We start from the raw sequence: 25987 nt of genomic DNA, 5'->3' as shown, positions 1-25987 counted from the left end.
TGAGTTCAATTCCCAGCAACCACACGGTGGCTCACATCCATCTATAATGAGATCTGGTGTCCTCTTCTGGCCTGCAGGCATACATGTGGGCAGAATACTGAATAAATAATGAATCTTTTCGAAGGTAAATAAATAGAAGAAACAGGGTTTCTCTCTGCAGCCCTGGCTGTCCTGAAACTCACTCTGTAGAGCAGGCTGGCCTTGAACCTACAGAGTTCAGCCTACTTCTGCCTCCTAAATGCTAGATTTAAAGGCATGCACCACCACCACCCAGCTAAACTAAGAAATCTTAACACAGTTTGTTGGAGCTTAGATTCATCCCAAGCAATCTGGCTCTAGCCTCCCTTTTCTCCTCACAGCACTAAGTGGTTTCCAAAACATTTATAATGGTAGTAAGTCATATTTAGAGCATGACCTGACTAGGCTTATGTACTACTCTCATATTGACCCCACCCCTCCCATGATAGGAAATCTCAGTCATTCCTCCCTCTGAGGTGTGAGAGATGAGAATATGACGGAGATTGTGAACAAAGTATCCAGGGTTATTCCTCGGATGAGGGGATAAGAGCCATTCCCAAGCCTTTCTAGCTCTTTCTGAACTCTTGCTGGCTGGTTCAACTCAAGTGTTCCAGTCTAAACTCCTCTCCAAGCTGACTTATTCAAACTGACTTCTCTTGACTTCTCAGTGAACTGCTCTGCCTAATCTCAAACTAATTCTAGAAATACGTTCTAATATTCTGGCTCTTTTTTATTGTCTGGCTTGTCTTTCTTCACTTGTGTTTCTCTTGTTCTCCCTTTAATGTCCTGTAAAACTGTCCTGGTTAAAATAAATAAATAAATAAATAATAAAAATAAAACTCCTCTCTCTCCCTATCTCCCTGTGCTGCTCTTAAGTAGCCTCTCTTTCCTGTCCTGTTCTTGTGAGAATTGGGCATATCCTGTCTCTGACCCATTTTTCTAATATTTCTCCAATTCATCACTTTGTCTGCCCCTCAATAGACATCGCTTTCTTTTTTGTTTTTTCAAGACAGGGTTTCTCTGTCCTAGACTCACTTTGTAGACCAGGATGGCCTTGAACTCACAGCAATCCACCTGCCTCTGCCTCCTGAGTGCTGGGATTAAAGGCATGTGTCATCACACCTGGCTAAACATCACTTTCAAACACACCTGGTTCCTTCTATAAATTAAACTTCCTTTCATTGTTTGGAATTAAATTGTGAGTACTAAGGGCATGTCTATATTCCAGCCAGATAATACTGTAATCCAGTGTATCTGTCTTCCAGGACCATGTACACTATTTTATGAGAATTTTTTTCTACATGTATGTCTCTGTCCTTGCACAGGATGCCTCTCAGAGGTCAGAAAAGGTCATTGGAAATGGAGGTAGAGAGCTTTATGAGCTGCCATGTGGATGCTAGGAATCAACCCTGAGTGTTGTAGATTAGCAGGCAGTGCTCTGACCGTCCCAGCTACCTCTCCGGCTCACCAGGCTCTGAGCGTCCCGGCTACCTCTCCGGCTCACCAGGCTCTGACCGCTCCAGCTACCTCTCCAGCTCACCAGGCTGATGATCGTCTTAACCCTGTTTATTATTAACACTTTGGTCCAAGCTAAATAGAAACAGTTCTGCAAATGCTTTGCCTTGGTGAAATTTACACAAAGTAAAGCAAACCAACTCATATAGTTAATCGCTCCATCTTCCTAAGATGTGCTCCTGTGGAGAAACTGGGGCCCTGATATAAGAAGGTGCAGCCACTGAGCAAAACAAAATGGGAGCTCCTCAAAAGTAAAAAAGTTGAAGTATATGACCTACTGGTCTCACTTCTACGTATGTGTCCAAAAGACAAAGTCTTAGAGAGATGTTGGCATCACAGTATCCTAAGATGTGTGGTCAGCCCAGATGCCCATTAGAAATAATGAGTAAAGAAAATGGAAGGGTTACAGATTGGGGGGTTTAAAGAAACATTGGCAAAAGAGAATTTATTTCCCAAGACTACGATATACAGGTGTTTTTTTGGTTGCTGCTTTTTTTTTCTGTTTTTTTTTTTTTTTTTTTTTTTTGGTGGGTGGGTGGGTAGGTTGAGACAGAGTCTTTCTGTGTAGCCTTGACTGTCCTGGATTCGCTTTGTAGACGAGGCCTGCCTCTGCCTCCCAGGTGCTGGGATTAAAGGTATGTGCCACCACTGCTCGGCTTGCTATACAGGTGTTTTACGAGGTATTTTTTGTTCTGTTTTTTGTTTTGTTTTTTAATTGTGGTTATTAGCTATCAAGTATGTTGGGTTTGAGTCACTGGCAAAAAAACCAAGCAAACTGTATCATAAACCACTGTAGCAGAATTTTAGCAGAGCCACTATATCTAGCATGCATTCTTGAGTAAGAAAGTTTTGAGTGGGCCAAAAGGGTTTCAAGTAACGTAGATGTCAATACAACAAATGTATCAAACAAATTATGACATTGATAGGCATGAATAAGCCTTGAAAATATTATGTCAAGTGAAGGAAGCCCATCAGGAAAGTGACTCTATACGTATGTCCAGAATAGGTGAGTCAATAGCAAGAGGAAATTGATTTGTTGCATAGGATTTACATTTTGTTGATACAGGGTATCTGCTAAAGTGTATGTGTTTGGGAGGGTGATTAAAACATTCTAATCGGGGCTGCAAGATGGTGCGGTACATAAAGGATCTCGCTGCCAGCCTTGATGGCCTGAGTTCAGTCCTGAGGACCCACATGGGAGAAGGGGAGGACACAAAGGACAGAAGGGATGGAGGGAGAGGAAGGAAGTAATTGTTTAAGTCTGGGGTGAAGAGGACAGATTAGATAAAACTGGTCTTGTTTTGTACTGTTATATTTTTGAGACAGGTCTCACTGTGTTCCTCGGGCTCAGGTACCCATTCTTACCGTTAGTACTCACCATTATATTGGTGGGCCTAACAGGGCAATCTGACAAGAAAAAAAAAAAAAAGGCACACAGAATGGGAAAAAAGATATATTCATCTTTATTTGAAACTGACATGATTTAAAGAATGTTTTTAAAAGCTGTTAGAGGTAATGAGTCGCTCTAACTACTACAGGGCCTAAGGCATACTCAAAACCTTGATTATATTTCTATATGTTAGCAATTGAAAACTCAATTTAATCAGGCCCACTGTGGTTCAAGTCTATAATCATAGCACTAAGAAAGCTGAGGCAGGAGGACTGACCTGAGCTAAAGGTCAGTTGGGTTACCCCATCTGGAAGAAAAAGCTAAAAATGTAAAGATGTCTAGGATAGTATCAATAATATAAAATGTTTATGGTAAGTTAAATAAAATTTTGCCTGTAAGTATTATGCACTGAAGTCTATAAAACACTGCTTGGCAAAACAAAAGCCCTTAAAAAAAAAAAATCCAGACGGTAGTGACACATGTCTTTAATCCCAGTATTCAGGAGGCAGAGGCAGGTGGATCTCTGAGTTTGAGGCCAGCCTGGTCAATGGAGTGCGTTCTAGGATAGCCAGGGCTACACAGAAAGACCCTGTATTGAAACCCTTGCCCTCCCCCCAAAAAAGGATAGGGGCAATGGGTAAGAGTGACATTGCAGTCCTTCACCCAACTGTCTTTGCAAAGATGAAGTGGCTTCGTTTTACATGAGAAGTTTGTAACAGCTAATTTTATTGTTTAATTCTCATTAGTTATTCATGATACATATTTTTCCTGCAAAGGCAATGAATGAAATACAGGCTTAGAGGAAAATATTGGAGGGAAAAACCACAATATATTAGGATGCCCTTTAATGCAACTTATACTTGATTGGTTAGTTGTTTTAATTATAATTTCAAGTCTTATAGATACACAAACTCTACTTTTTCTAGAACAAACATGTGTCCCTATGAGACCGTGGAGGAGCCAGTAGGTTTTTAACTGCTGAGCCTTTTACTTCAGAGGAAAACAGCCGAAGACGCTTTCGCTTCTCGCTCCTCACAGCCTGGAGTTCATCTGGGTCATCAGCTTCTCCAATCTGATCGCAAGGGACATGTTTCCTTTAATCTTCAGTTTTCCTGACATGAATGCCATGGTGGGCTTTAGTTTCCCTAAAATGATAAATGAGACAGAGAACACAGCATTAGTGTCCTAAGGGATATGCCACTTCAAGAAGATGTATTCTAAGAAGAATTTGCAGTTATGGAAGTCCCAGAGCATTTACTATCTAGGGAGTCTCAGCTTCTGATTGGATGTGAACAATATCCTGTAATACACAAGATAACGTAAGAAGCAGCCCCTAATGAATTCTGGTAGGCAAATTTTATGTTATTTAATTTTCTAATTTGTTATATCGCATTAAACTCTAACTATTTCAAGTTTAAATTCAATTATATAAATTATGTAAAAAATATACAAAATATTTACAAATTATTTGGGAGGGGTGTTGAGACAGGGTTTCTCTGTGTAGCCTTGGCTGTCCTGGACTCACTTTGTAGACCAGGCTGGCCTCGAACTCACAGCGACCATGCCCAGCTCTTCTACCAAAATTTTTAAAATGTTCAAGGCATTTTAAACAACAAACAAACAAACAAACAAAAAGGTTCGGTACCATTAGCAATTGGGTTATCCAAACCAAAACCCTTAAGATTTTATTACAATGGTACTAATTAAAAACAACAACTACTACTAAAAAACAGTACTGTCAAGGGCAAGAAATAAGCAGCAAAGCCTCCCATTTCCTGGGGACATGGAATGACATTGCCAGAGCATAGCCCACAACAAAACAACAGCCCTTACTCTCCACAATGCCCATCAGCTGTGGAGTGGCTAGCCAATGTGGGGCAAAGGAACGGTGGTGTATGTTTGTAATCCAGCACTTTGGGTGTAAAAACAAGAATATGAGGAGGTCAGGGCCAGCAAATTTGAGGAGAGCTTGGGCTACCTGTTTGAAAAAGAAAATAATGTGGTATAGCCATACAATTAAATATACAACAAGGAGAATAAATAAAACTACTAATACACAAATGATTCCTAAAAGCCTTAAGCTGAAAAAAGCCCAATGCATGATAATATACACTTGGATTCCATTTACAAAAAAAAAAAAAAAAAGGAAAACCAAAAAAACAATATTTTGCTAGCTAGGGACTGGGTGGAAATATTTTCCAGAGTAATAGAAATATTCTCAAAGTCAAGCTAAACTTAGTGGCAGATGACTAACTAAAAATATATTAAGAATCATGTTCATTTATCTTAATAAATCTTATAGTATAAAATTTTACCCAAACAGTATTGATAGAAAAAAACTTTTAAAAAGTTACTAACCACAATGTAATAATATATACATATGTAACCCTTCTCAGATAAGGTAATTTTTTTTGCTTATTTTTGAGACAGGGTTTCTCTGTGCAGCCTAATTATCTTGGACTCACTTTGTAGACCAGACTGGGTTTGAGCTCACAGAGATCCACTTGCTTCTGCCTCTGAGTGCTGAGATTAAAGGCATGCGCCACCACACCCGGCTTAGATAAAGTAGTAGTAAACTATTTATTTTCTTTCCTTTTTCCTTAAAGAGATAAAGACCTTACCTTGTTGTCCAGACTGGTCACAAACTTCTAGTTCAAGCAATCCTCCTGCCTCAGCCCCCTAAAAAACTGAGACTACAGACATGTGCCACTGAACTCACTGATAGTTTATTATTTACTGCTTTGCCACACAGAGGCCTCTACTGGCCAAAGAGAGGTTTATTACTTTAGGGTTTGTATTTATAGTATAGGCTTCTATAGAAATGGCTGTGATCTCTAGAAGGGACTTCTTAGGCTCTAAGATCTAAACTGTACCCATAAAAAGGACAAAGGCAGAATGTTCCCAGTGTAGGTGTAAAATGTGCCTCATATAACTCATGTTTTGGGGGAACTCTCTAACAAATGCAAGAATATATTCACAGAAAGAATTAGAAATCCCATTGTCTCAAGCTTATGTATAAGGAGAAGTTAAAGAAGCCACTGAACCAAGGGTGGTGGTGCCAGCTCTTAACATGGGCAGTAAATCAGTTCAAGTCATCCGGAGCTAAGAGCATGGACGACATGAAGTCCTGTACTAAAGTAGGGCAAAGGAGGCTGCTGATTCCCCAATCCAGAACAGCACAACAGTTAAGAGCAAGTGACCCTCAAGATGGCTCAGTGGGTAAAGACACTGCTGTGCAAGCCCGACTACCTGACTTGGATGCCTAAGACTCACAGAAAGGTGGAAGGAGGGAACTTACGCCACAAAATTATCCTCCGTCCTTCAGAAATTAGTGTGGCGCGCAGTGCCCCCCCCATCCCGTCACTAGCCCACTCCCCACACACGATAAACTAAAGAATAGTTGTGCAGACAGCTAGATCCTTGCCCTAGTATCTACTCACTCAGTTATTCCTTAATTTATCAGAGTCTCAGCTGCCACCTCTATAAAATAATGAAATTACTTCTTAAAGATTTACTTATTTTAAGTTGGGTGGTTTTGGCACACACCTGCAATCCCAGCCCTCAAGGAGGCAAAAACAGGCAGATCCTGTGAGTTCTAGGACAGCCTGGTCTACAAAGAGTCAAGGACAGCCAGGCTTACACAGAGAAACCCTATCTTGAAAACAAAACAAAACAAAACAAATGCTGGGCGGTGGTGGTGCACGCCTTTAATCCCAGCACTCGGGAGGCAGGTGGATCACTGTGACTTCAAGGCCAGCCTGGTCTACAATGGGAGTCCAGGACAGCCAAGGCTACACAGAGAAACCCTGTCTCAAAAAAACATACAACAACAACAACAAAACAAAAAGAAAGAACAAACAAAAAAGATTTACTTATTTTTATTTTATGGGTATGTGTTTTTGCCTGCATATATGTCTGTGCAGCATTAGAGTATAGTGCCTGCAAAGGCCAGAGAGGGGGTAAAATCCCCTGGGACTAGAGTTATAGAAAGTTGTTAACCACAATGTGGCTGCTGGGAACTAAACTCCGGTCCTCTGAAAGAGCAGTCAGTCCTTTTAAGCACTAAGCCATCTCTCCATCCCCAGTGAAAACCACTTTAGCTCAAGGAAGTGTATTCTTTTTTCCCCCCTTAGTTATGTGAGACAGGGTTTCTGTCCCTGGCTCGCTTTGTAGACCAGGCTGGCATCGAACTCACTGAGATCTGCCTACCTCTGCCTCCCCAGTGCTGGGATTAAAGGTATGCACCACGACCACCCAGCCTAAGTTTATTCTTAACCCACAGCAGTTACACAGTAAGATTAGGTATGTTTAATTTATTTCAGCTTAGATGTTGACAATGCCTTTTTGTTTCGTTTTGTTAACTGAAAGAGGGTCTTGCTGGACAGCCCTGGATGGCCTCCGCCTCCCCACTTAGGCTCCTGAACTCAGACTCTCCCCCTCCTTAGCCTCCCAAGTGCTGAGATTATAAGCACCATTTTAAATTTAAATTGTCTTTAAGTTAAAAAATCTGTGATTCATATGACATTTAGGCTGAGTATGGTTGTGTACACCTTCAATCCCAGTACTCAGGCGGCAGATGCCGGGGGATATCTGTTAATTCAATGCCAGTCTGGCCTCCAGAGCAAGTTCTGAAACAACCAGGAATACATAGAGAGATCCTGTCTCAAAATACAAAAACACAACTAAGAAACAAACATTTACTGATCATTGGATGTGTCAAAAATGCTATTTATCCTCTAGTAAAATATAGTTTTTGATAAACCAAACTACTATAAATGACTGGAGGCAAAAATTCATTAAGATGTTGTAATATATGATTTGAAAAGATCATTAAATGTTATAATGATTTAATTTTGCTTTTATAAGCATATATATATATGCTTATATATATATATGTACACATTATATATATATATATATATATATATATATATATATATATATATACACACATTTAAGATGATAATCCAAATTAACTGATGCTTGTTTTTCTTCTTCTTTTTAAAAAAATCTTTATTTAGTTTAATTTTATGTGCATAGGCTTGGAACTGGAGTTACAGACAGTTGTGAACTGCCATGTGGGTGCTAGAAGTTGAACCCAGTCCTCTGGAAGATCAGATAGTGCTCTTAACCACTGAGCCATCTCTCCAGCTGCCTGATGCTTGTTTTTCAATGGTTTAGTAACAATAACTATATTTTCTTTTTTTCTTACTTGTTTTTTTCTAATTCTTGTTTAATAAACACATAATACTACTATAAAAGTTAAAGAGGGTAGGGAGATGGTTTGGTGGGTAAGAGTGTTTGCTGCACAAGCTTGAGGACTCGAGTTCAAACCCCCAACACCTATATAATGAGCCTGTAACTCCAGTGTGAGGAGACCTGAGGAAGGAGGATTGCTGGGGTTTGCTAGCTACCTCAGGAGAGGCCATCTCAGAAGAGAATACGGAAGAGCATGGTACAGCAGGACACCAGAAATCCGTATTTGGCCTCTACATGTGTGTACATATTTGGGCATTTGCACCCAAACCCACATATACCTAGAGACCACACACACACACACACACGTTACACTTTGGTCACTGGGACATCATATACAAACTGGCTCATTTACAGTGTAGGCGACTAGCATTCCTTATTAGAATTGGAAAAGAGAACTTGGAGGGTAGAGAATACACTTTGATATCATTCAACAAGATTTAAGAAGAACAAACGTATGAGTGATAGATTATGACTCATTACAATTAAGATTTTAGGTTAGGGCTGGAGAGAGGCTCAGAGGTCAAGAGCATAGACTGCTCTTCCAGAGGTCCTGAGTTCAATTCCCAGCAATCACATGGTGGCTCACAACCATCTGATGCCCTCTTCTGGCGTGCAGGTGTACATGCAGGCAGAACACCCTATACATAATAAATAAATAAATAAATACATCTTTAAAAAAAGATTTTTAGGTTAGAATATCATAATTCTTAGTTGAGTACTGCTCTTAATATTTTTAGAATTTGTGTTAACTTATCAGTTTGAGTAATAGCACTTTTAGAGCTAAATGGACAGAACATAAAATCGTGCAAAAAATTCTCTGAGATAGAGATTCCACAAAAACAGGGCACTGGGGCAAAGGGAGCTGGCTCCTGCCTCGTTTCCAGCATCTGGTGAGGCTGAAGTGCGCTGTTGCTGACTTCTAGCCTCCGGTGCCCACACCTGAAAGCACAGTATTCCACCTGAACTCAAGTTCAGGTAGAACGAAGCCTACTTAAGTAATCCTTTCCAATTACATTATTAGCTTCTCAGTGACGAGAAAAGAAAGATCTGCCATCAATTTTCCCTAGTCAGATGAGGTAGAGGTGGGAGCAGAGGCAGCCTGTGAGCAGCCTTCCCAAGACTACATGCTTTTCAGCACAGAGCTCCCACTGTTAACAACATTTCTGAACCTTGATTATCTAGAAAAGGAGAAAGTGGAATATCCAAAATTTTCCACTTGAAACAAGTGAAGTAAAGGCTTTGAAAACTTACCTGAAAACATTCTGACAAAATCATCAGTGGTCATGCTCATCACTACGTCTGCCCGGCTGGAAGGCTCTCCGTGCCCAACTTTCCCACCCTTACTCTTCAGGTCAAGAAACCATGTGCCACCATCTTCACCTGTAGAGACAAGTGCGTGGAAATAAGCAATCATTGCTATGGTTTAACAATCGCCTACCACTGTCCTGGTTAAAATCCTCAGGCTACCGTCAAACTCAGCACTTCCTGCCGTTCGTGTATTGTGCTACATCATGAGGCAGGTTCTTCTCCAAAGAGGAATCAGAGGTGATGTGGGTGTGTTAACAGAGGGAGAGCAAAGCTGGAGCAGTGACAGTCACACAGTCGTTACAGCAGCGTGTAAGAGTGGCTGGAGCGTACGTAACATTCACTTTGGAGGCTGACAGTGTCCAAGAAAGCAGAGGCTGTTGAGGAGGAGGCCCCGGAAAGGGGCATTTGAAGAGTGATTAACAGCCTCAGATCCTGCAGAGGTGTTATGGGAGGGATGACAAACAGCCACTGGTGGCACAGGATCATCTAGGACCGTGAGGAAAACAAATTCTGTGGAACAGAGAAAAATTGGAGGGAGAAAACTATGTTCGATAGAGTGAGCTGCAGACAAAAATGCGTGTGGCTCTGCAAGACAGACAGGGAACATGGTTTGGGATTATTGTCACATTGTTTTAAAGATATAATATGGTTGAAAACTCTAAAATAACTGCTGGGGAGGGGGCTGCAGGGCACAGAGAAGGCATAGTTAGCAGAACAGTGGCTGAGGAGGCCAGAGGAAATGGCATCTACAACTCAGATACTGCCAGTGGGACCCATGAACTACTTTACTGTCACCATCTTGTCAGGGATGGAGACACTCAGATCCACCGTGACCAGCTGGATCAAACTGTCCATCTGAGGAGTGGTCTAGGTACAGTTAAGCAAGCTTGGTGCATTGGTGGGGAGCTAAGCTCCATGCCATTGGGAAGAAAAGGAGGGCGTTTGGAGGCCAATTTGCATCTGACAGCAAGAAGCGGGAGTCATTGCTACATGCAGGTTTTTGAAAATAACTTTCTGTGGAAAATGAGGCAGTAAGCTGGCAAGAGACAAGTCTCAGGTGCTGCTTAGACCTATCTGGAGAGGGATACAAGATGAATCTCCACAAGACCAGCTGACATTACTGTTTTGTTTTTTAAGGTTTCTCTGTGTAACAGTTCTGGCTGTCCCACACTTGCTGTGTAGACCAGGCTGCTAGTGTTTTGTTTTTGTCTAACAAGATTTGGCAGCCTTGATGCAACTCTGGGGCAACTAGATACTTTGATTCATGCAGAACTAAGCCTTTGATAGAGACGTCACGACATAAGCATGAAGGGTTCAACATGTTTAGGATGTCAGCCAAAAAAAAAAAAAAAAAAAAAGACTGAAGCAACAGACCATGAGTTCAGAGAAAAAAATGAAGAAGAAAGGTAGGTTACGATAAGGCAGACGACAGCATACAGGATGACTTGCACATTGCAGAACTAAGGTAGAGTTTTGGGTTTTGTGGGGTTTTTATTGTTGTTGTTTTTCAAGATGTAGTTTCTCTGTGTCCTTGGCTATCCTGGACTCAAGCTATAGACCAGGCTGCCCTTTAACTCACAAAGATCTACCTCTGCCTCCTGAGTGCTGGAATTAAAGGTGCACACCACCGCCACCCAGCACTAAAGTAGTACTTAAAACTACCATTAGTCAGTTACTTTTATTATATAGGAATACACGTGATGAGGTTTTTTGGTTTGGTTTTTTTAGACAGGGTCTCCTTCTATAGCCCTGGCAACTCTCTCTGTAGACAAAGCTGGCCTTAAACTCACAGAGATCCACCTACTTCTGCCAACCCCCGCTCCCAACTGCGTGCTAAGATTAAAGAGGCATGCCACCATGCCTGCCTCATGTGTGGAGGTTAATACTATATTCATACGGACCTAACTCAAAGATTTAAAAAAAATTATTTTATTATATAACCTGTCACATGCATATGTCCATCTTTGTAGGATTGCTTCTCTATTATATATGCCAAGGAGTTAACACTGAAAGTATATGCTGTGAAAATGTATTCTACATATGTTTCCAATATAAGCAAGTCTTAACTCAAAAAATACAAATTGATAGTTACTGTTTTTGAGTATCTATATTTAAGAATCCTAGATATAGCTAACTATCCAGGTACCAAAGGCTGGTTTTCTTCCAACAAAAATATCCCTCTGTTTCATAAAAGCTCCAGATCATCAGACACAGACATTACCTGAGAGTTCAAACTGATAGACAGCTTGTGTGGCTTTGACAACTTCATCACTGAGAGAGTCCTTAACAATTCTAAATGTTTCTTCCACGGCTCCAAAATGTGGTCTTGGTAGTGGCTGCAGATACATCTGTGGTTGTGGCTGTGGATGAATCTGTGGTTGCACCTGTGGCTGTGGCTGCAGCAGTGGCTGGGGCTGTGGTGGTGGCTGTGGCTGCAGCAGTGGCTGTGGCTGTGGTGGTGGCTGTGGCTGCAGCAGTGGCTGGGGCTGTGGTGGTGGCTGTGGCTGCAGCAGTGGCTGGGGCTGTGGTGGTGGCTGTGGTTGCAGCTCTGACTGCAGCTGCGGTGGTGGCTGTGGTTGGGATTGCAGCTGTGGCTGTGGCTGCTCTTCTTTTACTTCTGGCACAGGGTCTGCAAGATAGAATTTACATAAACAGACTTAATGCCTTGGCACTGTAAGGTCAAACGTACAACTAAAGCAAAGACAGACTTGGCCTAATGATTTTAAGTGCATTCAGGGGCATCTAAATGCATGAATCTAACTAATGAGAAAAGCAGCCAACCATGTCAGTTATGGCTGTGAATGCTAAGAAGCTACCTCTCTTAAGTAAAAGGCTAGTTTTTAAAATAGGTTACAAAAACCTGAACAAAAGCCGCTCCTAAACAATACGATGTTCACACAAACTGCAATTTGAGGAATGAATCATCTTTTTGGATGGCCCATCAAGGCTATAAAGCCAAATGAGAAAAAAAGATGCCACGGTAAGAAAGATGGAGATTTGCAAGACTTGGCTTGAATTAGTAGCCAAGTAAATATTACTTTGTCTGTAAGTAAATGTGGTCACCCAATCTGTCCCCACATACTGAACCTAAGTTTCACTTCTAAACACTATAGGTGACAGGAGAGAACCATCTTCCAGGAAGTCTCCCACTTCCAAATGTATGCCATGCAACATACATAGCTGTGTGTGTGTGCTTACATGTGTGTGTGCATATGCCCACGCACACATGCACAGACACCTAGACCCATTCACAATCTACTGTATGACTCTAGGAAGTAACTCTATGGTTCACAGACTCAACATAGTAAACACAGGCCTGCTGTGCTTTGGCTCATGAAAACTCTCAAAGCAGAACAGCTCAACCTATTTAAACAAAGGAGAAAGGCACGAGCATCTTTAAGCCTCTGGATTAGAGTCTGGGCTTATCCTTCTGTTTGACAGATGCCTCTTTTCAAGATGACTCAATATTATTCTTCCTTCTCATCTTTTAAGTCCAAGTTCAAAGCGTATAGCTCCCAAAGGAGAAGAGCAGACAGTAGAGGAGGAGGAGGAGTGGGGGTGGGGCAGTCTGCCGCCAGGGAGCTGGGGGAGGGGAGACCTTATGGAAAGCAGCCCTGTGTCGAACACTACAGTGGGGAAGGTGATGCTTCACGGAAAGTACATGTGCACAGCTAGCCTGATAAAAATGGGGGAGGCAGGGGCTAGAGAGATGGCTCAGCAGTTAAGAGCACTTGCTGTTCTGACAGAAGACCTGGGTTGGGTTCTCAGCACCCACATGGTGGTTCAAAACCATCTGTAATCCAAGTTACAGGGGATCAAATACTCTCTAGGAGTCTCAGCAGGCACTAGGTACATGTGATATGTGTGCATGTGTGTGTGTGTGTGTGTGTGTGTGTGTGTGTAGTGTGTGTGTACATATGCAGGTAGGTAAAAACTCATACACATAAATGGTAAAAGCAAGAAGAGGAATTTTGTTTTTCTTTTCTTTTTAAAAAATATTTTATTTTTTATGTATACAGTGTTCTGTCTGTATGTACCAGATCTTATTAGATCATCATGTGGTTGCTGGGAATTGAACTCAGGGCCCCGAGCAGTCAGTGCTCTTAACCTCTGAGCCATCTCTGCAGCCCAAGAAGAGGAATTTTCTTGGCAGAGGTGAAGGACCTATGTCAGCCGTGTTCCATGGTCCTAGCTGAGAACCTGCACAGTAAGGAATCCCATCCCAAGGGCAGAGTGGAACAAAAGCAACAAATATATCCCTGCATCTTATTCCACTAGCGCCAGGATAGCTCCCGTAAGAGAACAGAGTAACATGAGTGAGACACTAACCCACTGCTGTGAAAACACTACCACACTGAGGTGGGAGTAAATTATGCTGAAAAAATCCAAAGTCGACTTACACAAGCAGTTTACTAGGAAACTAAAAACTTCGTTTGAAAGCTATGCTTGTGATGTGCTGGTCTCAACTGTCACAAGCACAGGCCATGGAGGAGTGCGGGGGCTGCATCAGGCAAGGGGCACAGAGAGTGGCCCCTTCCTCTGAGTGTGGTGTGACGCTGAGGTGCTCCGAAGCCTTGGGCTTACAGACACACTGAGAGATGGGTGCTGGACACCACACGCCACTGGCTTAGGCAGGACAAACCAAGTCTGAAAGGAGAAACTTGACAAACAGAAGTGCAGCAGCGGCACTGGATCTTTGGTTTTGTTTCTTCTTGGTTTTTTGAGACAGGGTTTCTCTGTGTCGCCTTGGCTGTGCTGGACTCACTCTGTAGACTAGGCTGGCCTCTAACTCACAGATCTGCCTGCCTCTGCCTCCCTGAATGCTGGGATTAAAGGTGTGTGCCACCACTGCCTGTCTGTGACACTGTTCCTAATGTACACAAACTGAACAGAAAAAAAACTGTAGAGAATCCTGACAGATTATTCTCTATAATACTGAGGACAAACTTGACAAGGCTTTCCAAAATGCAGAAGATGAGTAACGAAGGGTGCTGCTAGCTACAGGGAAGGGCAGCCAAGCCAGGACTGCACAGTTCAGAGAACTCAGAGTGAGCAGAACATAAGCAACTAAAACCATAACAAAATTAACTAGAAAAGACCAAGTAGGCTCCCTGTGTTCCATCAGGGAGCAGAGATAAGGAATGAAAAAAAAAATGGCAATAATGTGTTCATGGTAAAAGGTAAAATTCCATTAATTTAAAGCCATGTACAATGTTTACTGTTTACATACCCCTTTCTCTCTCCCCCAAATATACATAAATCTGTACCATATATATTAACTTGCATCATACACAGAGGGGGGGATGACACTTCCAGAAGTGGCACAGCTAACTGTCAACAGGGGCTGTTATCAGTAGTGGATTCAAAAGAAATGTGAACCTCTTACCAGGAAAATGAGGGCTCCACACTGGGCCTTTTGAGTTAAAACAGACAGTAAACATGCAGTGGAAAAGCCATCTACCAAAGATGAGTTCCACCCTGGGCCAGATACACTAGCCACTGCCTGTGTAAGTACAGTACTATGCCGGCAGGAAATGTCTATTATAACTGCTAGTGATGACATGAGAAAGGCAAAGAGAGCTAGGGAGCTAACTGCTGTCCCCAGCATCAGCTGGAGAAGGCTGCAAAGGACAGGAGCATTCTGGCCTCAAGGCTGGGAAGAAAGAGCAGTTCTGTAGTAGAAGCTGATCGGGGCAGATGTGCCCACCAGAGCCTAACGTCCGTGTCTCATGTCCCATTCTTGAACCTTCTTGTTCTGACCCACAGCCACAAATGACCGTCACATTATGACACTGTTCCTTAATGATACCCGAAGGGAGAGAGCATGCTGCACACAGCAACTACACACTTAGTCCCTGAGGTGGCAACTCCTCATTATAAATTAATATGAGTACTACTGGGGACTTTTAAGAATTTGGGCTTTAGGAACACCAATTAATGTAAATGGTTAAAGACAGACAGACTTTTGGACCTCAAAAAATCAAGCCCCCCCCCCCCAAAAAAGGCACAGGCCTTGGAAACAGAAAAACAAGAACCTAAATCCTGGTTCTGCCACCTGCCAGGTGTGTGACTGCAGCTCTGGTGAGGCCTTCGGTATCAAACACTGTAGAGGAGCAAGCTGCCACAGCATTCACACGCAGGCGGCCACAGTGAGGAGAGGATGACCAACCAGACGGTGCTCAATCGAAACTGGGAACTTAGATCCACTCAATCCATGCATCTCCCTCCAAGGACAAATTCAATATTAGGGTTTTGGGCAACAACAGGACGTGGGATCTCTTGCCTTGAAGACCAGACTGGAAGATTTAAGAATTCTGGGTGCTTTATGCCTTTCTATACGAAGCCTTTTGACAAAAACATTGGTGATCTTGGTTTCTTTGTTTTTCCCTCCAGGAGAATTGATGATCTAATTTTTAAACCAGCATTCTCTGGGTTGTAGACCTATTTTCTTTTCTTCGGCTTTTATTCTCTTTTATTGTACAAAAAAATGTCCCTAATTTTTTAAAACTTTTCAAAAAGTTAGATAAAGCATAGACACATAAAAGATATGACTAATTTGGCAATAAAGGTTGACTTAAATGCATCAAGGTTCTACAGATATCAACGGCTGAGAAAATTTGTTTTTGAAAACTTTCATTACAAAATGTTTCTTGTGATGTGTTTCAATAAACCACAGGTGTTCTGCTAAATAGGTCACAAAGATTAAAGTGTAACACACACACACACACACACACACACACACACACACACACACTCTCTCTCTCTCTCTCAAGGCCCACTGTTTCTGAGTTACAAAAAACAAAAGAAGTATACCCCTGAAATCTCCCTTGAAATGAACTTTCATAAAGTAGTCACATAGCACGAACTAAACACAGCATTAGATATACTCTAGTATGACACGTTTTCCTCCAAATACAACATAAAATACTTAACGATTGTGATCAAGAAAAACAAAACAAAACAAAATGTCTTTTTTCTAGAATTAACAGGATTTAACATAAGTTTAAGTTACAGAACAGAGCTGGTCAAGACTCCTTTCACAGGCATATTAGATATTTACATTACAATTCATAGCAGTTGCAAAGTTACAGTTGTGAGGTAGCAACAAAATAATTTTATGGTTGTGGCTCACTATAACATGAGAACCGTATTAAAGGACCGCACCATTAGAAAGGCTGAGAACCACTGGTTTAGAGGCAGAGGGCAAAAATATCATGATATAACATCAATTCTATGTTTTACAAGAAACAGTAAGTTAGTGTTTCTGTTTTTCTATTTAAAATATGATTTACCCAGACATATGGTACATGCCTTTAATCTGAGCACTTGGAAGGCCCAGACAGGCAGATCTCTAGCAGTTTAAGACATCCAAAGTTACACAGTGAGACTTGGTAAATAAGCTAATTAACTAATTAATTAATAGATTATGCTCTAGAATCTCAGTGCTGGAGAGATGGCTCAGCAGTTAAGAACACTAGCTATTTTCCAGAGGGCCCTAGTCAATTTCCTGCATGCATGTGGTAGCTCACAACCATTTCTAACTCCAGTTCACTTGGGAGCCCAACACCTTCCTCTGGCCTCTGAACACCAGGTGTGCTTGTGGTGTAAGACGTACGTGCAGGCAAAAGTAAAAATAAAATAAAACGTGCTAGAATCTTACCATGTGATTCTTTTGCCTTCATAAGTGCATCTGGCTCTTCATCTAAGAAGAAATCTGGTAACAAGGGATGGCCTGAAACAACCCCAAAAATCAAGTTGTAATAATTATATAGTAATGATCACGATATGTTAAGATTTGAAAACTTTTAAATAAAATTCATATTTTTGCTGGGTGCAATGGTGCTCGTGTGTAATCCCAACATCCAGGGAAGCAGAGGCAGGCGGATTCCTGTGAGTTCGAGGACAGCCTAGTCTACAAAGTGAGTCCAGTCTAGCCAAGGCTACACAGAGAAACCCTGTATCAAAAAATAATAATAATAAATAAGCTGGGTGTGGTGGTGCAAGCCTTTAACTCCAGCACTCGGGAGGCAGAGGCAGGTGGATTACTGTGAGTTTGAGGCCAGCCCACTCTACAAAGCAAGTCCAGGACAGACAGGGCTATTACACAGAGAAACTCTGTCTTGAAAACAAAAGAAAAAAAAATTCATCTTAAAAAAAAAAAGCCTTGTCCATGGAAAGTCAACTGTTAAACTATTTGATCTAATTTATTCATCTTTTTCTGTAACTCAGTTATTCTTTACTTTTATGACAAATTTTATTTTAAGATTTAATTATTTTTTATTATTTTATTTACTATGTATTTAGTTAATTAGTTTTTCGAGACAGGGTTTCTCTGTGTAATAGAGCCATGGCTGTCTTGGACTTACTTTGTAAACCAGGCTGGATCCAAATTCCAGAGATGTACCTGTTTCTGACACCACTGCCTAGCTTTAAAAAACCTAATTTTTTGCTTTCTAACAAAGTCTCACTAGATCTGGCTAGCCTACAACTCCCCATAAAGATCGGGAAACTTGTAGCAATCCTCTTGCCTCTATCTTTCAAGCACTGGTATTACAAGTACATGTGACTATGGCCATATATCTATTTGTTTGTGGGGATATATATGCATGTGTGTCCACATGTGTAGCTGTGCACACCCTTGTGTCTCTGTGTTTATAGAGACCAGAAGTCAGTATCACGTGTCTTCCTGTATCTCCACCTGTTGTTTTAGAAAGAGTCTCTCACTGATTCAGTTACACGGTGGCCCAGCAAGTCCCTGTCCCCCAGCTCTGGGGTTAGAAGTGTGCAAAATATGCTCAGCCTTTCACTCTGAGCCTGGGTATCCAAACTTAAATCTTCCCAATTGTGCAGCAAGCATTTCACGTGTCCAACCCCTGTAGGCCTACTTTCTTTTCTTTTGAGACATAATCTCCCTGGGTAGGCCATGCTGGCCTTACACTCACTGCCTCCTAAGTGCTGGAATTAAAGACATGTACCACCATCCTGGCTGAGATCTGACTGGTACAAACTAACCTGTCTCCTCTTTATCTAACTGTCCACTCAATTCCTTAACCCATTTCCTGAGGGGGTGTTTAATTTCTGAGTTCTTTTTTTCTTTTTTCTTTTTCCAAGATAGTGTCTCTGTGTAATAGCCCTGACTGTCCTGGACTCACTTTGTAGACCAGGCTGGCCTCAAACTCACAGCGATCCACCTGCCTCTGCCTCCCGAGGGCTGTTATTAAAGGCGTGCATCACCACCCCTGGCTTCTGTCTATTTATTTTTATAAACTACCTGCCATTTGCTCACTGGCCTTCTGGCTAAGACTGACTATAAAACAGAACAAGCCCTGTTCTGTAAGGCTGCTGTCTACCTGTAGCCCAGGAGCTGTGTCCTTATTGTCCTTATAACCTGTCTTCCTCCATCCTCCAACGCACTCAAGATGAATTTCTTACGTGACCCTGAGAGCAGAGGGCTGTAATTAAGGCCTTGCTTCTTAGCATCCATGTATTTGGATCTCTTCTCTTTTCATTTCTCTTTGTGTCATCATGAAAACTAAGCTAAGCTATTTTTCTTCACTGGGTCTTGTCTCAACTAACAGCTGTGGTTAAAAAATAAGCTAGCATCAGGGTTGTTACACATAGAACCCTGTCTCAAAAAACCAAAAATAAGTAAGTTACCTAAGTATTATCTTAATATAAACTTTATATCTTAAAATAAAACATAAGGCATATACATGAGAGGCTCCTCATGAGGGTCACAGAGACCTCAAACTTGTAGGTTACCCTCCCCCACCAAGGGCAAGAGTAACCTAGTTTCTGTTATACCTTAAAATCATAGTACCTCATCATATTTAGTTCTTGATACTTGGCAGGATTTGGGGGGAAGGAGATCTTCTGCTTCTACCCCAAAGTACTAAGATTGCAGGCCACGAGCTGGGCGGTGGTGGCACACGCCTTTAATGCCAGCATTCGAGAGGCAGAGGCAGGTAGATCTCTGTGAGTTCAAGGCCAGCCTCATCTACAAAGCAAGTCCAGGACAGCCAAGGCCACACAGAGAAAGCCTGTCTTGAAAAACCAAAAAAAGAGGGGGGGGGGCGGTCTGAAGAGATGGCACAGTAGCTAACAACAGTGGCTGCTTTTCCAGAGGTTCTGCGTTCAAATCCCAGCAACTATAACTACACAGTGGCTCACAACCATCTATAACGGGATCTGATGCCTTCTGTCTGATGCCATCTTCTATCATGAAAGCACACATGCAAACAGAGCCATTTGTATACATAAATAAATAAGTCTTTAAAAAGAATTTATTTTTTTAAAATAAGAATAAAAAACTAGTCCTGTAGCATTTATCATACATCTGAATAAAATCTTCACTCTGATTTCTAAGAGTAACTTTTAAATGCTTAGTTTCCTAATTTGGAAATGGATAGTAACTGACACACCTAAATTATATAATGTCAAAAGCCCTAATCTCACTTCTATTTGTTTTTTATCCCTCCCCCTTTTTTTCAGTTTTTATTTTTTTTGTAGGCCAAGCTGGCCTCAAACAATCCATCTGCCTCTGCCTCCCGAGTGCTGGGATTAAAGATGTGTGCCACCACACCCGGCCTGTTTCTCATCTTTTAAGGTAGAGATGGTATGGAGTTCAATGGAAGATAGCTTATAAAAGAATATACTCATTTTATAATCACACAAACACACATGAAACAGGTGTGTTCACTGCATAATATGTGGAAAAACACTTTCAACAACTGTAAACATTACCTGGTGTAATTGCATATACATCAAAATCTTTTATTCCTTCTTCTTTTAAGATATTTTCATCAATAATAAAGTTGCCAGTAAAGCTTTTTGGCCTTTTGAAGATGGCATACGCAGCGTCTGCAATGATGTCAACTTTCCTACACTGGCTTTCCACACCAGATCCGCCCAGCATATCCATAGCAGCGGTGTGTATGGCTGCAGAGAGAACACACACAGGACTCCATGAGACTGAGGTAGCCAGACAGGACCACTGCTGTCAAGTGCCAAGGCCAGGGAGCTCACGAAATGTTCCAGAGACACAGTCAGCTGGGAAGGGCGGTTCCTCAACACAGACGGCACTGCACAAGTCCTTCGTGAGACTTCAGCAAGCCTCCTCCAACTTCTGATCTAGAATGTTCAACCTTGAGAGTTTAAAAAAGCCAGTAAGAGCTAACCAAAATGGCACTGAGCTGAAAGGTGGGCGGGCGAGTGACACTTTTAAACCAATTGGGCCATGAGTTTTGGCTACCTCAACACCTCTGGGCTCGGCTTCCTGTCTCTAAAATATGAAACTTCTTTTCCAGTGTTTTCATCTCTGCTGTCTGGCTAGCAGAATGACAAGCTGGAGGTGGCCCTGCTCTCTGCTGCCATTACCTAATCAGTAGCTACACCTCCCAGGCGGCCTCATCTCCTCATGCAGAAAATCCGTTCCCAGTGGCCTTTCCCATTCCCAAGAGTTAAGAGGCAGTCACTAATCCCCTCTCCCCAGCAGAAACCATGGAAGGATCTTGTAAGACAAAAGAGAGGAAGAAAGGCGTCCCTGCCCCCAGTCCCTTCTCTGCACATGTTGAACTCATCCAAGGCAAGGTCCTGAAGGCAGGAGAGGCAACGGTGACTCCAGACAAGGCAGGCAGGGAGCTAGGACACATGGGATTGGGTATCCACTCCACCAAGTAGGATGAAAAAAGATGTCACAGAGGGAGATCACATAGTCCTTACACAGGAGGGAATGACTCCCCACTCCCAGCTGGAGTTTCTCTGCCCCCTGACTCTACTTTCATCTCTCCCCACTCATGAATAACGCAGTACTGTCAGCTCCCTTCCCACCTCCTAAGTTACCCGACATGTTGGATTAAATGTCCTTCGTAAAAACCATGGCTTTATTGCACCTGCTCACCACCCCCACCCCCTCACCCCGCCCTGCTTATTACTAACACTCTCTTCTCTTTAAATCTTCCCAATAGCTCTCGACTGAATCTACTTGGTTCAAGCTGCCAGGCCAGGGAGTACTTGCCTACCATATGTGAGGCCTGTGTTCAAATCTCTGCACCAAAAAGTGAGAAAAAAAGTCTAGTTGCTTAAATTGGCAAATTAGACCGAAGTCTGAGTTCACCCATCTGGGCTCCCTCCACCCAACAGTCTGATGAATCTGAAGTGTGAGGGGCTGAGACACAGTGGGAAAGGACAGGCAGCAGCCTATCACAGCACAGCTCCCCAACCCCCTGGTGTCCAATGCAGTGGGAAAGGACAGGCAGCAACCTATCACAGCACAGCTCCCCAACCCCCTGGTGTCCAATGCAGTGGGAAAGGACAGGCAGCAACCTATCACAGCACAGCTCCCCAACCCCCTGGTGTCCAATGCAGTGGGAAAGGACAGGCAACAACCTATCACAGCACAGCTCCCCAACCCCCTGGTGTCCAATGCAGTGGGAAAGGACAGGCAACAACCTATCACAGCACAGCTCCCCAACCCCCTGGTGTCCAATGCAGTGGGAAAGGACAGGCAACAACCTATCACAGCACAGCTCCCCAACCCCCTGGTGTCCAATGCAGTGGGAAAGGACAGGCAGCAGCCTATCACAGCACAGCTCCCCAACCCCCTGGCCCAGGCCCTGTGCTGCATGTGATTGACAGCTGATGCTCCTGCTGTTCATGAAGGTCTTGCCTAGTTTCTTCCTGCTAACCCAACATCCCCTGCAGATCACATTTCAATTTATATCTCTATCTGAAACTTTTTAAAATTATTTATTTTGCCAGGCATGGTGGCACACACCTTTAATCCCAGCACTTGGGAGGCAGAGCCAGGCGGGTTTGCTGTGAGTTCCAGGCCAGCCTGGTCTACAAAGTGAGTCCACGACAGCCAAGGCTACACAGAGAAACCCTGTCTTGAAAAACCAAAAAAAAAAAAAAAATTTATTTTATGTACATTGGTATTCTGCCTGCTTATATGTGTGTGAGGGTGTCAGATCCCCTGGAACTGGAGTTACAGTTGTCAGCTGCCATGTGGGTGCTGGGAATTGAACCTGGGTCCTTTGAAAGAGCAGCCAATGGTCTTAGCCATGGAGCCATCTCTCCAGGCCCTGAAACTCTTTCTTAACTCTAATATGGCTACATGGCCCTCCTGCTGGGATTCCAGAGCACTCGGTATGCGATTCCTCAAACTGTGCACCACAAGGAGAACACTGTAAATTCAACGTGTGTTATCATGTCTAGGGCCTAATGATACCACTGGCTCCTAAGTGTCTAGTAAAACACCTAAAACAAATGCCTGAGAGCCAAAGCAAAGGCCTCGGCAAACCCTGCCAATCGTGTGGCAGTCTACCCATTACATAAGCTTGTGCAGAGAGCCTAGATTAGATCGTACTGCACACTCAGCCAACATTTACAATAGTCACTGAAATCTAGGGCTGGAGAGAGGCCTCAACGGTTCAGAGCACTGGCTGCTCTTCCAGAGGTCCTGAGTTCAATTCCCAGTAACCGCATGGCAGCTGACAAATATCTATAACTATAGTCACATGGGATCCTATGCCCTCTTTTGGTGTGTAGATATACATGCAGACAAAATACCCATGTACATAAAATACATAAATAAATCTTCTAAAAAATAATCACTGAAACCTACAATGACTACAGTAAGATGGACCCAGAAGACACTATCTTCCTCCTCACGTTTTCATTCTAGTAAGGAAGGCACTAGACAACCATACTTATAAACTAATCATTAAATTGTTATAAGTGACATAAAAGATATATAGATTAGAAAAACTAATGGTAACTCCTAATCTTGTAAGAATTATTATCAATATTGGTACAAATGATTGCTTCCTCTCATCAGGTCATCCTATCTTTCCCATGGAGGGCTTCTTTCCAAACTCCTCACGTTGCAATGACAACGGTCCTCTCTCTGCTTCTTAGATGTCACCTAATCTTGAGACTTGATATCACCATTCCCTGCTGGTAACCTGCACATGCTTAGCTAACCCTCAGACTCATCAGCGCAGCTGTCTACTATTAATCTGGATGCTCCAACACAAGCCGCCAGTTAAGTTCCAATCTTGCGTTCCACCTTGTTCCGAGTACAGCTTTCTTTGTCTCTGTCAGACCCACTGTTCTGGTTACTCCAGCCGGAAGTCTTTCAGTCGTCACTGATGTTTTCTGATCTCTCTCCTGCTGGTGCTACCTCAGACCACCTCTCCCCACCTTTACTGCTGCCATCCTGGTCATGGCCACCAGCATCAGTGACTTTGTTATTTCAGCAACCCCCACATGGTTTTTCCTTTCGCTTCTTCAGAATCTAGCTCACCAGTCATTCCACTCAGTGAGGTGCCCAGGCTGGCCTCCACTTCCTCACTGATGTCAGAAGCTCAGGTCCTGCTCTTCTGGCTGTACTTCGGCTGCACTGGTCTTCTCCCTGTCCCTGGATCCTGACACCAGGCATTGCCTTCTACAGGATCTTTGCACTGGCTGCATCCTTGAATATTTCTCTCTCAGCAATAAGGCTAACTCCAATCACTTCCAAATCTATGCTTAAAAGCCACATTCTCAAGAAGGTGAAACCTTTCTACCCTATTAGAAGTTACAACCTGGCCAGGCGTGGCAGTGCACCCCTTTAATCCCAGTACTCAGAGAGAGAAGCAGGATTGCTGTGAGTTTGAGGCCAGCCTGGTCTACAGAGGGAGTTCCAGGTCAGCCATGGCTACACAGAGAAACCCTGTCTTGAAACAAACAAACAAACAAACAAACAAGTGTTAAAACCTTCTCTCTTCAATAGCCGTAACATGCTAGAGACACATTATTTTCTTGATTTTGTTTTAATTTTACATGCATTATTGCCTTCTGACATACTATCAACTCCTGTGCTCAAGGGATCCTTCTGCCTCAGCCTCCAGAGTGGCTGGGGCTACAGGCATTCCTATGCCTACCCCAACTGCCTCTTCTTAATAAGCCTTTCCATCTGGACATTCTAAGAGAATTTGCTGAAAACACTTTTGTTGGCTTCCATGAGACCCTCCGAATGTTCTGGTGCTGCGCTCCCAACATTGCTGCTTCCACAGAGCCAGTCACTAGTCCAAGTTAAGGCTGGAAGATGAACGGCAAGGCTGTTTGCACTGCACAGTAAACAGCTGACCTTGTTTCCCAAAACACTCAGGTGACCTAGATGTTTCCCCAGGTGTCAATGACAGGGCTGGAGAAGTAGCTCACGGGTTGAGTGCTCACCTACCATGCGTGACACACTGGGCTTGCGCATGGCGCGGAGGAGGGACACGCATGTAACAAAAGGATGTCTTAAGTACACACCTGTTCTAGGCCATAACGCATTGACAGCAATTTCACCTCTAAATTCTTCTGCCATTCCAAGCACACACATAGACATGCCATACTTGGCAATGGTATAAGCTGAAAGAAACCACAAAGAATAATAATTCAGTTGAGAAACTAATTTTTGAGTAGAAACAACCATTTTTCTGTTACTATTTTCTCCCTGAGAAATTTTTGACAAATTATTTTCACAATATAGAACATCCATGATGATTCTTTACATAGGCAAGAATGACTCTGAACTGATTCCCCTGCCTCAGCCTCCCAAGTACTGGGATTATGGTTCGGCACATTTGAGCAAATATGCTGGGGGTTTGTTTGTTTTAAGGATTTTATTATTGTGAGTTACGTATGTATCTCTGTGTGTGTGTGTGTGTGTGTGTGTGTGTGTGTGTGTGTGTGTGTTTGTGTGCGCGCCACTGAGTGTCTGAGGAAGCGGGAGTGTCAGGTGGCCCTGGGCTGGAGGTACAGACAGTTGTGAGCTGCCTGATATGAGTGCTAGAGACCAAACTTGAGTCTTCTGCAAGAGCAGTTCGTGCTCTTAACCCCATATGTTCTGGGTTTTTTTTGGGGGGGGGGTTCAAGACAGGGTCTCTCTGTAGCCTTGGCTGTCCTGGACTCTCTTTGTAGACCAGGCTGGCCTCGAACTCACAGCGATCCACCTGCCTCTGCCTCCCGAGTGCTGGGATTAAAGGCATGCGCCACCACGCCCGGCTCCAAATGTTCTGTTTTAAAACAGTTTTTTAAAAAGTAATTGACCAGAGGTATCTTATATCGTTTCCATTCTAATATTTCACTAACGTTAATCTCTTCTTTTTCTTTTCTTGTTCCTTTTTTGAGACAGTAGACGCCTATGTACTAGGACACTGACATATGCAACCACACATAACTTTTTAAAGAATGAATGTTCTCGGCATAGAACTTGGGACACGGAGGCAGGTGGATCTCTGTTAGTTCAAGGCTGGCCTCGTCTATACAATGAGTTCCAGGACAGCCAGAGCTACACAGTGAGACCCTATCTCACAGACAAAGCAAGCAGAAAACAAGCAAAGAATGAGTGTGATTATTTACACAGAAAGTTTCACTCACAAATCAACAAAACAGGTATGGTGTGGCTCAGTGGTAGAACATGTGCTCAGCATTTCTGAGGCCCTGGATTTCAACTCCAGCACCACA

The 25987-nt window shown here is 42.9% G+C and overlaps 1 protein-coding gene across 2 annotated transcripts in view; it reads right to left on the bottom strand.

Moving 5' to 3' along the window:
- Positions 1-3632: 3632 nt before the first annotated feature.
- Positions 3633-25987, bottom strand: part of HSDL2 (hydroxysteroid dehydrogenase like 2) — a 34576-nt gene continuing 12221 nt past the window's right edge. For both annotated transcript variants that reach the window (XM_084751225.1, XM_084751224.1), the window contains 6 exons: positions 24791-24889; positions 20234-20428; positions 17151-17222; positions 11712-12119; positions 9434-9562; positions 3633-4068 (listed from right to left, as the gene is read on the bottom strand). In XM_084751225.1, coding sequence (XP_084607351.1) covers positions 3956-4068; positions 9434-9562; positions 11712-12119; positions 17151-17222; positions 20234-20428; positions 24791-24889 — 1016 coding nt within the window. In that variant the 3' untranslated portion in view covers positions 3633-3955. The remainder of the gene's footprint in view (positions 4069-9433; positions 9563-11711; positions 12120-17150; positions 17223-20233; positions 20429-24790; positions 24890-25987) is intronic.

The sequence above is a fragment of the Acomys minous genome, assembly GCF_964271855.1.
Source record: "Acomys minous genome assembly, chromosome: 1".
Taxonomy (NCBI): Eukaryota; Metazoa; Chordata; class Mammalia; order Rodentia; family Muridae; genus Acomys; species Acomys minous.
The sequence above is the reverse complement of the archived record's forward strand: the minus strand, read 5'-3'. Positions and strand labels throughout refer to the sequence as shown.